Raw genomic sequence first — 14269 nt, forward strand, 5'->3', positions numbered from 1 at the left:
AGAAAGAAAGAAAGAAAGAAAGAAAGAAAGAAAGAAAGAAAGAAAGAAAGAAAGAAAGAAAGAAAGAAAGAAAGAAAGAAAGAAAGAAAGAAAGAAAGAAAAGCACCAGGGGTCCTCCGCTCTGACCACTGAAATCACTCCATCTGTGATGGCCCAGGCACTGACGCCACTCTTGCTACAGGGACCTAAGAGCCACAGAGGGGGCAAAGTCACTCAGAGCCCCATGAGGGGAGGGGGAGATCTATAGAATTATCCACTTGCATTAAGTGAGAATTGGCTGTATATCAAAAAACAAAAGAAAAAGGCTTACAACCAAAAAAAAAACTATTCTATAAAAATGAATAAAATCTTACATGAGGGAAAGGATATCTTTTATAGTTCAAAAGACCTTTAAGAATTCTTGGTGAAAAGGCTGGAGCTGGAAAGAATCTCTGAAACAAAGGAGACAGTAGAAACCTGTAAATAAATGAACAAAGGAATGAGTGAAAAAGCATTTATTAAGCACACTAATTATTAATTGTTTTTAATAAATGGAAAAAGCAAAATGAGGATCAAATAAGTTCTAACAGGGAAAGAAGACAGGTGACTATATTTGGGATTCCATTGGCTAACAGTTCTAACCAGGGACAGTTCCCTAGGTGACTAGACTGAAAAGAAGATTTAAAAAGGAGGCAGGACAATGCAGAAGACACTAAGGAGACTGGTCACTGGGTTTGGACGTCAAGGGATCAGGACATGGTGGTGAACAACAAGGGGACAAACACAGTGGACAAGGAGAAGAAACATGGACAACAAAGGGGCAATACATTGACAGTAGCATCGAGTGGATGGGATATTGTAGGGCTGACAAGAAAAGGCAGAGGAAGGAGGTAGAAAACTGGGGCATCACATCAAAGAGGCTGGACATTTGTGCCTGGATACAGAAAGGCAGATACCAAGGTGATTAGAGATTGGAAACAGACACTTTGGAGATGTAGAAGGACAGTATTGAATACCACGAACTGAGGCTGTGGATATGTGACATAGAGAAACATAGGGTGGGAAACACAGCTAGATAGTAGCTAAGTGGATAGAATTGGATCTAGAAGTCAGGAAGACCAGAGTTCAAATCTGTCCTCAGACACTCACTAGCTGTGTGACTCTTGGCAAGTTAGTCACTTAACCTCTGTCTGCCTGAGTTTCCTCATGTATAAAATGTGGATAATAATAACACCTACCTTCCAGGGATGTGAGGATAAAATGAAATAATGTTTATTTTTGTTTGTTTTTTTTTAAGCAATCGGGGTTAAGTAAGTAACTTGCTCAAGGTTACACGGCCAGGTGTTTCTGGGTGGTAAGTATCTGAGCCCAGATTTGATCCCCAGGTCATCCCGACACTGGAGCCAGTGCTCTTACTCGCTGTGCTACCTGACCACCTCTGAAATAATGTTTTTAAAGTACCTTGCAAACCCTATATCATCGTATAAATACCAGTTATTATTATTGTTGCTGTTGTTGTTGTTATTAAGATGAATCAGATATCACTGTTTTGCCAATATTTTTAAACAAAAGGTAATGGTACAAATATGGAGGAATGATCCCAAAGAGACTAGACACTTGAGAAAGGATAATAAGAGGGAGACTCCAAGGGTTCATTATACAAGTAAAAGACACCAAGGGAGCAAGATCCTAGAGAAGTAGTACTGAGGGTAATAGTCACTAAGGAGTTTGGACACTAGGATTGGTCATTGGAGAAGGGAGGGTAGATATTGGGAAACCCGATTGGGAATATCCAAGTATGAGAAATGGAGACTCCAAGTTATCAGTAGCAAAGAGGAACAGGACACCAGGGGTTTTGTGGAGTTATTAAATAGAAGGAAATGAAGTCAAGTGGAGTGGCAATGGGGCATTACCTGGGAGTCTGTTCTGGAACCATATTCCTTTCTAATTTTTATTATATCAAGCTTCCCCCAGATTTGTCATGGGACACTCTTGGACAAGTCTTCTTGGGTATCTAGTACATCACTGAAAACCAGGAATGGGGTGATTCAGAGATGAGGTTCACACTGGACCCAAGGTCACTAAAAGATCAAGTATGTGAATGACCAACCTGGGGTTTGACAGGAGCCAGAACCAGAGTCAAAGGGTCTTTAGGAATTTAGGTTCATTCTGGGTACAGAGAGAGTCAGACAGGCTTGTGGTTGGTCAGAACTGCTATTTATTGAATGTCTACAAGGCAGGAGCCACAGTTGTGTGCGCCCAGGGGTCTCTTGACTCCAGGAGGATCTCACAACATACATGGAGAAGGGAACAAAAGGGAGAAGCCCAGTTAGTATTTGGGATCCAGGCCTTTTGGTCTGAAGTGATTGGGATCTTTGCCACTTCGGCCCCATCTGTTGGCTTCCTGGTCTGCCTCGGAGTCTGCTGCATTACGGCCAAAACTGCCCCCCTGTAAAAACTCCCGGGCATCACTGAAAGATAAGGAATTTAAAGACATTTATCATTTATTTCTAGACCAATCCATCTGGGCTCCATCTCCCTCATCTCTGATGAGAAAGAGGGCACTGTGATAAGAGGATGTAGAAGCCCGGGGGACTGTGGGGGGATAAGAGTGGGGGTGCTGCTGCTGCTGATCAATCATGCTCCCCAGCTGTGGGGGATCAGAGCTCAACTCTGTACTGTGCATAGCTCAGCTCCTGCCAGAATCAGCCCAATGGGAATAAGTGACTTAGAAATCCTTCCTCACATGGCTGAGGGAATTGGTTTTACTTGCTTATACATATTTGTGGTCGGTTTTGTGGGTGGGTGGAGGAAGACAAGGTGAGTGGGAGAGAAATTAGAAATGAAAATAAAATTAAATTGGTGTTTTTTAAAGAAATCATCCTTCAGTTAATCTGTGCTAATAAGATGACAAAGAAATGATAATGCTACCTAAGTGAACTGATTTATTCAATGCCATACCAAACTACAAAAAGGGGGGGTGACTTTACAAAATTAGAAAAAGCAATAACAAACTTCATCTGGAGGAACCAAAGATCAAGAATCTCAAGGGAACTAACGAAAAACAGTGGGAAGAAAGGAGGCATACAAATACTAGCTCTGAAACTATGGTACAAAAGAATAATCATTAAAACTCTTTCAAACTGCTTTTTCAAAAAGTTGATTAGTGGAACAGATTAAGTACACAAAATATAAACAAGTATAGTAGCTTAGTGTTTGAGAAACCCAGATCCTGATAAATAGGGTTGGATCTCACTATTTAACAAAACCTATTGGAAAATCTGGAAAGCAGTTAGGCAGAAATTAATCTAGATAAACATTTTACACCACATACCACAATTAAGTTCCGAATGGATATAAAACCCAGATATAAAAGTTTAAATCATCTACAAATTAGAGGAAGAAGGAAGGGGATATATTTTATAACTATGAAAAGGGAAAGGCTTCTTGCACAAATCGGTAGAGAAAATCATGGAAGGTGAAAATAGGCTATTTCAATAGAGAATTGAATGGCTTTTGCACAAAGAAAGGGGATAAAATTGAATAAAAAGAGAAACAGTTAACTGGGGTAAAAAAAAAAAAGTCTTCATGGCAAGTTCCTTGGTGAAAGTGTGATGTCCAAGAAAACTGCAGAACTAATTCAAATACATAAGAACAAAAGCCCTTGTTCATTAGATAAATACCCAAAGGCCATGAATGGGAAATTCTCAAAAGAAGAAAAGTAAGATATTAATAGTCATATAAAAATATTCCAAATCACTAATAGTAAGAGAGATATACATTGAAGCAATTTTAAGGTTCCACCTCATCTACATCAGACTGGAAAAGATTACCAAAAAGGAAAATGATGATCCTGAACTGGGCCGTGTGAGAAATGGTAGACCAGTTCATTGTAGATGGAGTTGTGAATTGGTACAGCCATTATGAAAAGCAACTTGGACCTTTATCCAGTGAATTGATGTACAAGGAAGTGAATAAACCAGGAAAACCATTTATTCAATGGATACTACATTGTAAAGAGAAACAACTTGGAAGAACTAGGGACTCATCTCAATTCAACAAATACACAAAACTCCAGAAGATCCATGGTGAAAAGTGCTTCTCTCATTTTGATGGAAAGCTAATGGACCAGAGGGGCGGAATGAGGTATACATTCTCAACAAGTCAAATGTCTGCACTAATTTAGCTCGACATTACTGATTTGTTGTGAAGGAAAGTTTTCATAAAAATATTGTCAGGGAAGAGACTTTGAAAGAAGAGAAATGAAAAGAAAAGAAAAAATAACATAAAAGCATTTCGGAAAACACAGGAGAGAGCAGAAGGAAGTTTGTGGGCAGGCACTGACAACCAGGACAGCTTTGGGACTAACATATTGAATACATAATATACTTGCAAAAATTGGTGACAATAGAGATTCACAGTGACATAGAATGTCTTCTATTTGGTTATTCTTTCTATATGGAAATGTTCCTGTTTGATGGTGTCAGGCAAGTTCAGAATAACCACAAATTTAAAAATGCTTAAAAAGGAAAAAAACCAAATCCTCTCTCGAGCCTGCCTCTTATTTGATACAAGGGCAATACTGACAACACATCGGGCCCTGCTGCTTTCTCTGTTGGCCAGACCAGACTGACGGCTACTGCTCAGGACCCTGCTCTGGACACTGTGGGAAACAGAGGAGGAGCACCGTCAGGGCCTGCAGTGGGTTCATTCATGGGCTTTCCTAGGCCGCTAAGAGTCCCCAGACAGGCCGAATCTGCTCCACTTTCGGGACCATTCCAAAACTCATACCTGATCACTTCAGCTGCCCAGACCCCACCAGGTCCTCTCTGGGCAGCATCGTAGTTCCCACGAGCATGGAAGTATTTGTCTGAATTTTTATAATTGGCTTCACGCATGTCCCAGTAGGCCCTCCACATGTCCCCAGCACCTAGAAAGGGAACAGCAATGGAAGAGGCATCCTGAGTTACAAGTAGGACTCTAGCAACATGGATCTGGTTCTAGTGGGGAATGAAACATCTTTCCTAGGTTCAAGATTTTTTGAAGTGGATGGCATGGGAAAGCATCACTTCAACCACTGGTCCCCAATGGAAATGACAGACCAAGATGAATCTTATAAAATAAGTATGGCTTTGGGGTGGCTAGGTGGTGCTGTGAATAGAGTGCTGGCCCTGGAGTCAGGAGGACCTGAGTTCAAATCCAGCCTCAGATACTTAACACAAAAACTAGCCATGTGACCTTGGGCAAGTCACTTAACCCCAATTGCCCTCCAAAAAGCAAAAAAATAAAGTAAGTATTGCTTCACTGTGCTAATAATACCTAAAATATGAAACAATGAACTCTGAAAACATTTTTCCTGAAAATATAATATTTTAACTCCTCTTTTATTATTGCTCCATTTCTTTCAGAAAAGATCCAGAATAGCAACTTCCACCCTGAATTGAGCAAAGGATTCTTTCCTGTTTCATAACCATGGAGCTCCCCAGTGCAGCTAAAGAATCTCTCTTTCCACTGTGGGGCAAGTTCCACACCCACCAACCCTGCCTTTGCTCAGGTACCAGATTCTATGTCTGGCTGCATCTGCTACCACTTCCCCTTCTACCTTCCAGGTATCTTCCTTCTGTGAATAAAACAATCTCTTCCTCCTCTCATCACTCAGTTTCATGCAAAGCAGCTCTATCAAAGGGAACGCACTCTTGAAGAGTCCTTACCTTGACGAGCCTGATCAAGGAAGCTCAAAGATTCTCGAAACCAGCCCTGGCTGTTGACACCCAGGACCAAGGAGAAGAGAAAGAGGCTCAGTACCAGTTTCATTGCTGCTGTCAGGCTGGAAGCAGGAAGGAGATGTTCAGAGACACCTGCCTGTACTCATGAATTCCTTGTGGTTTTCTTTTTTTTTTTTTTTTCATGTTCCCATCTCCACACTTGCCTTTGATTTCATGAAGTCCTTCCTTTTTTGAAGGACATGTTTGAAATCTCCAAAGGGGTTTGGACTGAGAATAACCCCTCCATTCTAACCAGGTTCCATCAGCTCTACGGAAAACCCTGAAGGCGTTAGTGCAGAGAGGGTACCGCTCAGTTTGGGGGGCTTTGCTCCCAATTTTGTTATTCTCCTGCAAAGGTCAGGTAGTCAACAACACTCAGGAGGTCTATTAATCAATTCAATTAAAAAAAATTGACAGTCTGCTTGGTAGGTGCCATGGATTTCACTATTTCTTGGAGATTAAAAATACACAAAAGGAAACGGTCCCTGCTCTCAGGGAGCTTACATTCTACAGGAACATGAACAGATTTTGTTTAGTCCTAAAGTCACACAAAGGAAACAGAAAAAAGAGCCTGCCCATGAGAATGCTGTCACCTAGGTGTGACAGAGGCTCTCTGGAGGTGGAAGAAGGGCAAAGCCTCAAAGAAACATAAGCTCACCTGAGGTTCTTTCTTCTTTCTCAGGTCGGTGGGGAGACTCAGCTCTGAGATCTGCTGGGTATTGGAGGGGAGGCTGATATTTATACAAACTTTTCACCAATGGAACAAATAGGTCTGTTAGCCAGTTGTGGTCAGGGTGAGTTGGGGGATTCCCCCTTGAAATTTTTTCCTGGCAAATGACAGAAAAAAGTACCAAGAAACAGAAATCTATCATTTTCCCAGATTGTGAAATGTTCAATTTGGGTATCTTGGCAGGTTTTCCTATTTGCACAATTTCTTTTACATTCAGTGCCATGAAAAGAAAAACACAGCAACTGGTCAACTTAAAGCATAAAGCCAAACAATCACACATGCTGAATGTCATGGATGCATTGTATTCTCTATGACCCATTATTTCCAACCTATAAGGGGGATGGGTAAATAATTTCATTTTTAATGTCATTTTTATAGTTTTTTTAAAAGCACTTCACACATGTCCTCTTATCTGACCTTCACAACAACCTCATGAGGTACATTTTATTTCCATTTTTTGATGAAGAAACCGAGATCTAAAGAGATAAGTGATTGGTCTGTGGTCAAACCCAGAGAAAATTACAGGGTTTAAGGCAAAGCTTACTGAATTAAACTTTGTTTTCTAGTTTTCATTGGTGAATGAGCCTTCGTTCATGCCTTTCCTTCTGTATGGAAAGCTCCTTTCCTCTATTCATGTCAAACACAACCTTCAAGATACAACAGATCTGCCACTTCCTCCATGAAGCCTTCTCTGATTACTCCAGACTGCAGGAGCCCTCCCCTTTCCTAGTCTTCCTGAAGCAGCATGGCTGGGTCTGTGTGTCAGAGATGAGTGTCAAGGACTCTCTCCACATGCAGTTGAAGAAAGAAACATATGTTTCAGCCTTTTTGCATTTAAACCACTTCAGTGCTGATATGCACTGGCCTATTTAGCCAATTCTGTGTGTCTTACTCATAGTGTGTGGGAGAGGGGAAAGAGATGGGCTGTAGAGATCCAAGAAGCTCATCTGTGATGGCCTAGCCTAGTCTCTCCCATATTTCTTAGGGCTGTGTGGAGCCCAGGCTTCAATATAGTGGATGAATGGTATGTGTCTTCAGTATGTCTCTTTCCTTCCATCTTTTAAGGTTCCCATTCAGCTCCTGGACTGGAGAAGAGCCAACACATAGAGTACATGTGAGAAACCATCGGAGGAATGAGGTCTCATTCTAAGGACTCAGTCAGACTGCAGCATAAACCGCACTCTGAAACACAGGAATTGACTAAGGATGTCTTCTCTCATTTATTCCTTCCTCCCTTTTATCCACATTTAGGGACATTTTTCCTTAGAATTCTAGTCCCTTTGTAGGATATATATATATATATATATGGTTGAACAAGTTGTTGTATATGATAATGATGAAATATTACTGTGCTATGAGAAATGATGAGCTCAGTAATCTTAGAAAAACATGGAAAGACTTGCATGAAATAACGAAGGGTGAAATGAGCAGAACCAAGAGAACACTGTATACAGTAACAGTAATACTGTTTTAAGAATGACTTTGAGTGGATGTTTCTGCCTACTGCTTCTTTTGCTCAATGATCACCAGTCATCCTTTTAATAAAGTTTTGTCAGAAATGGAAGACCCATGTGGTCTACAGAACCCACTCTCTTCCTTTTGATGAACATATGCACAATATTTACCCTTCTCCAATCCTCTTTTATCTATCTTATTTGAACTTTCAAAACCAGCCTAACTCTCAGTTCTTTCAGTATTCCTGGATGTAGTTCAACGAGGCCATAGGACGTAAATGCATCAAGAGTCCCTAGGCACTCTCTTAGTATATCCTTACATGTTAATTGGGCTGATATTCCAGAGTAACCATGCATCTTCTGTCCTTTCCTGTCCAGAGATCATAGTTCTCAGCAGAAAACACAACAAAAAAGCATTTAAATATATTTTTTTCTCTGATGTGCTATGAGAAATGTTCTCATTTTTGCTTTTCAGATCCATCCCAAGCCATGGTCATATACTTTCTTTGATTCTCTCCCTTTTGTTTTTCTCAAAAGAAAGACTTCTTTCTGGATTGATTGGATAATGTTACAGAAATACCATAATGGAGCAGGCACTCGCGTTGTTTCAGAATGTCGCAAGACCCCTAATTGACCTGTGTGTCCCTTAAATCCCTTAGCGGTTATTCCAGGTTGACCAAACAATTCATTCCAATAATTCTCTTCATACATGTCCTGGTGTACATCTTATATCAGAATAAAACATCACTCTGTCTCTTACTTAACATTTTTAACTTAACTCATGGGGCTGGAGTTTTATTTTATTTCTTCTTTTCATTCTCAAACAAATTCAAAGTAAACAAGAAGAGTGTTCAGTTGGGGGGGAAATGCTCTCCACACCCCTGAGAGCAACAGAATTTGCTAGGGTCACTCATGCCTAAAAAGTTCTTTCTGAGGATCCTAGCTGCCCTTGGGCCCTGTTTGCAAAAGGTAAATATTTCATTTCTTCCTGTAAAACATGAAACTCGAGGTTTACTGTGGCATTTTTCCAGTTCTGGGCATGCACTGCATTTTTTCCCAGGCTAGAGTTAACAGTAAGTCTAAAGAATCCCATTTCAGGAAAGGGATAAAGCCAAAGAAAAGTCAGTAGGTTTCAATAATGGAGAATATAAGATTGAAATCTGGGGACGTCATCCTTTGACATGTCATTATCAGACAAAAAATGTAAATTATAGGCCAATATCATTGATTATAAAAATGTTGATGCAACATATTGATTAACTGTCAAATAGAACTAATAACCTATCCAAAAATGATCCCTTAAGACCAAATAGTGTTTATACTCACAAAACAATGTCAGTTGAATATTGTGTGGAAAAGTAATACAAATTATACTAACCAGAAACATCTCTAAATTACTATTTTCTTTCTGTTTGCTTCCATTGACCTGAAACAAACCTGTTAATTCCCTGAGCCTTGTGAACCAGACCTGTGAAACAGACATTTGCAACAGGAATCTAGGCTCTCTCAAGTAATGAAGTTTACCAGTTATCTGCATTAAGGCAATAAGCCAGAGAAGTGAAAATGTACCTGGTGTTGGCAAAAGCAAAAACAAAAGCCTTTTCATTAAAAGTTTTAGAAAATAAAATTATATAGCAGTATAAAGAGAGTTAGCTAAGGTGGTCAAACTTATCTATTTGAAACTGATGGTTAATTTTCTAACTATGAGGGTAGGGTGTAAGAGAGCTCATCACGATTGAAAGTCAAGTCTCAAGGGAACAAACCTGTGTGTTGGAATCTCACTCCCAACTCCGGCCATGTCTTCCCTTATTCCCGGTCTTCGGACGTCTCTGGCTTCTTGTCTCCAGGAAGAACTTACCCCCACAGAACACCCAAGGACACGGAGGTTGCCAAGAGAGGCTGCTATTTATTCAGTTACATCTTAACAGTGTGGCCATCAAGCAGGAACAGAACAGAACAAAGCAGAGCGGAACCACGGGACAGAGAGAGAGAGCGGGAGCCTCCCCTTGCCTTTTTTCTTATATCCTTATCTTTCTTCTTTCTGTCACATGCCATGTGGGAGCCAATCGTGCACACTCCCGAGTGCAGGGCAAAGGAGTATATGTTAAGAGGAGTCCGTGTTTATGGGGCACGCTCAATGCCACGGCGGCCTTTCCCAACCCAGCACAGTCGGTCCCCACGGCCCTGAGCTCAATGCCATGTCAGCCCTTTCGGCCCGGCAGAGTCGGCCTCCACATCTCCAAGCTCCCGCCTCTCAGAGGTCACGTGCACCCCCTCCGACATCTTGTGACTGCCGCAGTGTCTCTCACACTTGCGGCTCCATCACCTGTGAGTTAGGTGCTAAAGTCATACAGAAAGAAGGCAGAGTGACCTAGATGCACATCAAAGGGACAAGACTGGAATGAGATGGCAAAGGCAGTTATCAGAACATGGACTTGAAAGTGAGGAACCAAAGAGCATGTGGGGCATCTTGAAGCCTTTCAACGGGAGAAAGGAAGAGCCGACATTAGGGAATGAGCCTAGGAGCAAGGGAGAGTTTCCCACCAGAAGCTCCCCACTGAGAAGGCCTAGACTAGACAATCCAAGCCAGAACTCTGTGCTTCAGGAGCTGCTGGTGGTATCAACATGGTGTGGTGCTCAGCTGCCCAGCTTAAGAGCACCAAGAGAGGCTACTGTTTTATACAAACACAGGCCTCTTCTCTGAAAAAGACAAAGGTCTGTGAAGGAGGAGGGGAATTGAGTGCAGATTCCTGAGCAATGCCAGTGGTAGAGTTTGGGCATGTGGAGGGCCAACCCTAAATGAAAAGAGTATAAGATAAACACATAAGAGCCATACAGGTGATAAGGGGAGAGACCGAAGGTGGATATTTAAAAAGGGGGCAGAAATGACAAATTTTGAATTGCATTTTTAGATTCAGTGTCAGAAATGGTAGGCATTTCTTAGTAACATAGGTAACTTGCTATTTTTTCATGGGTACCAGGGAACTGGGGAGAAGCAGCCACTCTGCCCAGGAAAATGAATCTTTAAGTCAGTAGAGGAAAGCCATCTGCCATCTGGATTTATATCACTGGGTCCACCTCCCCTTTTGACTCAAGATGGTCTTTTTCTAGATGCTGGCAATATGTTGAGGGCCTACTTGAACATGCATGAAGCCAATCATAAAAATTCAGACAAATACTTTTGTGCTTGTGGAAATTATGACACTGCCTGGAGGGGACTTGGTAGGGCCTGGGCAGCCAAAGTGATCAAGTAAACCCCTCACAGTGAAGCCCATCTCAGGCCTCACTGAACACACAGGCGATGAAACCATGGAAAAATGCACTCTGAGGGTTATATTTCCTTCTCTTTCTCTATGTATCCCTCAGCACAAAGTCCTACAAAGCAATCTCTCCAATTGCCTGATTGACACAGACAGCAGCAGGGACTGAAATATTGTTGTCAACACAGCAGGAATGAGCAATACTACCACTGACACCAGAGGCAGTCAGGATGTGAATCTTTGAGCCCAGCTCTGAGAGTATGATGGAAGACCGTCAGCCCACAGGCCTCTCTCCACTCACTAATAACTACTCATGTTCCTGTGGTGTCTCAGATTTATAAAGAACTTAGCTCTCAAAAAATAAAATAAAATAAAAGAACTTAGCACTCATCATTTCTATTGGAGGAATGTAATGAAATTTTTGTATACACATTTTATAGATGGACTCAGGCCCACAAGGCTTAAATGACTTGACAAATAGCAAAAATAAATCTCAGGAGTTGAAATCAGGTTCTCATAACTCCAAGTCTGGTCCTATCTCTTTGATGCCACACAAATTCTTTGTATAGAAATATTTTTGTCAAATTATTTTTTTTTTTTTTTACCTGCAACTGAGAAATAAGCTATACAGGCGCTGGGGTATGGAGATCCATCTTGCCCTGTCAGAAAGTCAGAGGGATATGGGAGAGGATATGGGAGAGAGCAGATTGGGGGAGGGGGTATTCAGTGGGATTGATGTTTTGGGGTGGTGGGAAGGGGAAAGATGGGGAGAAAATTTGTAATTCAAAATCTTGTGGAAATGAATGTTGTAAATTAAAAATAAATATAAAATTAAAAATAAGAAATATTTTTGTCATAGTTGTTCATAGCCCGACCACCAGAAAGGCATGGGAGAAGAGTCCCAAGAGAGTTGTTCAGGGAAGGATTTTGGAATTTAACCTGCTGACTCATCTCTTTTTTGCCTTCCTGTAAGTAGCAGGACAGTGGAAGATTCTAGGGCAGACCAGTTTACAAATGAATGGGGCAGGAGTGGCAAAGACCCCAATCATTTCCGGCCAACTGGTCTGAACTGAAAATACTAAGCTGACTTGTTCCTTCTTCTTTCCTCCTCCCCACCCCACCCTCTGTGCTGCCTAGATGAACCATGAGTACTCCGTGTGTTCAATAAACATCCAAGCTAAGAGTGAATCTTCTTTGTTCTATGTGTGACAAGCCTGATGAGTGTGAGAAGCTAGGAGAGTACTTTCGAGGACTGGAAGAACTGTAGGAATTCAAAGGACCAAAGTTTGATACAAGTGTAATGAGTGAGTCTACGGAGTGACTTTGTGAATGGCTGAAGTAGAATGTTGATGGAAATCTTAGAACTCGGGCTTAGAGATAGGAAAGTGAGAGACTGGAAAGGAGTTGGGCTCTTCAGAATCACAATGAAAAAGGGCAGTCGGATTATAGATTTCATACAAAAACATTAGAAACACACACAATATTTCTAACTCTTCTTTAGCCCCAGAAAGCTAAGGAATTTAACAGAGATCTATTTTTAAACATTCTACTTCCTGTTCTGTTAATCTGGGCACCTTACATTTTTGTAAATATTCTTTCATATAATTTAGATCGCCAGTTTTATTTATAAGAAACGTAGGAAAAATAGTTCCTGATAATTGCTTTTATCTCTTCTTCATTGGTTGAATTCATCTTTTCATTTTTGACACTGTTGATCACCCTCTCCAGGATACTCTCTTCTCTCTAGGTTTCCAGGACAACCCCCTCTCCTGGTTCTCTTCCTACCCATCCGACCTTTCCTCCTCAGTCTCTTTTGCTGGATACTTTTCCCATAGGTGTCCCTCAGGTCCCATATCTGTTATGTGCTCTTTCTTCTTCTCCTTCTATACTATTTCATTTAGTGATCTCATCAGCTCCCATAGATTTAATTACCAGACCTATGCTGATGATTCTCAAATCTACCTTTCCTGCCCCAATCTCTCTGCCAACTTCCAATATCCTATCTCCAGCTTCCTTTCAGACACCTAAAACTGGGCGTGCAGTAGATACCTTAAATGCCATATATCCAAAACGGAATTCATTCTCTTTCCCTTCAAACCATCCATCCTTTTGAAATTCCCTATTACTGTCAAGGACACCACCATTCTCACAGTCCCACAAGGCTCACAACTGACATTTCACTGTCTCTTGTACCCCATATCCAATATGCTACAAAGGCCTATCGATTTCACCTTTGCAACAGCTCTCAAATACACCTTCTTCTGTCCTCTGACACAGTCGCCACTCTGGCTTTTATCATTTCACATTTGGACATTTGCAATATAGCCTGATGGTCGGTCTGCCTCAAGTCTGTCTCTACTCCAATCCATCCTCCATTCTGCTGCCAAAGTGACTTTTCTAAAGCACAGGTCCAAATACATCACCCACCCCCTTCTCCATACACTCTAGTGTTTGCCTCCAAGATCAAACACAAAATCCTCTGTTCGGCATTCAAAGCCTAACCCCATCCTACCTTTGCCATCTTCTCACACCTGACTCCCCTCCACATACTCTTCCATCCAGTGTCATTGGCCTACTGCTCTCCTTCAAACAAGCAATTCTATCCTTTGGCTCTGGAATTTTCCTTGTCTCCCATGCCTGGAATGCTTTCCCTCATTTCTTCCTGGCTTCCTTCAGATCACAACTAAAATTCTACTTTCTATAGGAAGCCATCCCCAACCCTTCTCAATTCTAGTTCCTTTCCTCTCTTGACAATTTCCAATTTTCCTGCCTATAGCTTGTTGGTATATATTTCCTTGCTTGTTCTCTCCCCCATTAGATTGTGGGCGCCTCCATTTTTTTCTCTCCTCTTCCCTTAATGCCTTCCCTTCCTATTTGTCATTGCATAAGACTTGTTTCTGGACCCAGTGGTGTTTTTATATGTATTATTTCTTCCTTTAGTCAGTTCAGATGAGATAAAATTCAAGTATTGTCTACTCTCCCCCAATATTCCCTCCTTATTGTATAAAGTCTTCTTTATGCATACCATTTAAGTGAGATAATTTGTCTCACTCTTCTTTTTCCTTCCCCCTTTTCCCCAAT

At 41.3% G+C, this 14269-nt stretch overlaps 2 protein-coding genes across 2 annotated transcripts; one reads left to right on the forward strand and one right to left on the reverse strand.

Annotated features, from left to right (window-relative positions):
- Positions 1-2201: 2201 nt before the first annotated feature.
- On the reverse strand, positions 2202-5803 carry LOC138163384 (serum amyloid A protein-like). Its single transcript, XM_069090891.1, has 3 exons — positions 5691-5803; positions 4771-4909; positions 2202-2450 (listed from the first exon to the last, which is right to left on the reverse strand). Exons 1-3 carry the CDS (start codon positions 5791-5793, stop codon positions 2309-2311), a joined length of 384 nt encoding a protein of 127 aa, XP_068946992.1. The 5' UTR covers positions 5794-5803; the 3' UTR covers positions 2202-2308.
- A 4248-nt stretch (positions 5804-10051) lies between these two features.
- LOC138163667 (serum amyloid A protein-like) lies at positions 10052-12261 on the forward strand. The gene is made up of 3 exons (XM_069091085.1): positions 10052-10256; positions 11040-11178; positions 12165-12261. Exons 1-3 carry the CDS (start codon positions 10052-10054, stop codon positions 12259-12261), a joined length of 441 nt encoding a protein of 146 aa, XP_068947186.1.
- The last annotated feature ends 2008 nt before the right edge of the window (positions 12262-14269 follow it).

The sequence above is a fragment of the Petaurus breviceps genome, unplaced genomic scaffold (assembly GCF_028583685.1).
Source record: "Petaurus breviceps papuanus isolate PSGF00001 unplaced genomic scaffold, PetGlider_PUasm1.0 188, whole genome shotgun sequence".
Lineage (NCBI taxonomy): Eukaryota > Metazoa > Chordata > Mammalia > Diprotodontia > Petauridae > Petaurus > Petaurus breviceps.

Excerpts from the sequence above, each read along its gene's own strand:
- LOC138163384 (XM_069090891.1), bottom strand. The coding sequence starts at position 5,793 with ATGAAACTGGTACTGAGCCTCTTTCTCTTCTCCTTGGTCCTGGGTGTC. Across the intron at positions 4,910-5,690 it reads CCTTGATCAGGCTCGTCAAG|GTGCTGGGGACATGTGGAGG; the intron begins GTAAGGACTCTT and ends TTCCCTTTCTAG. Across the intron at positions 2,451-4,770 it reads TGGGCAGCTGAAGTGATCAG|TGATGCCCGGGAGTTTTTAC; the intron begins GTATGAGTTTTG and ends CTTATCTTTCAG.
- LOC138163667 (XM_069091085.1), top strand. The coding sequence starts at position 10,052 with ATGGGGCACGCTCAATGCCACGGCGGCCTTTCCCAACCCAGCACAGTC. Across the intron at positions 10,257-11,039 it reads CACTTGCGGCTCCATCACCT|ATGCTGGCAATATGTTGAGG; the intron begins GTGAGTTAGGTG and ends GTCTTTTTCTAG. Across the intron at positions 11,179-12,164 it reads TGGGCAGCCAAAGTGATCAA|CAGGACAGTGGAAGATTCTA; the intron begins GTAAACCCCTCA and ends TCCTGTAAGTAG.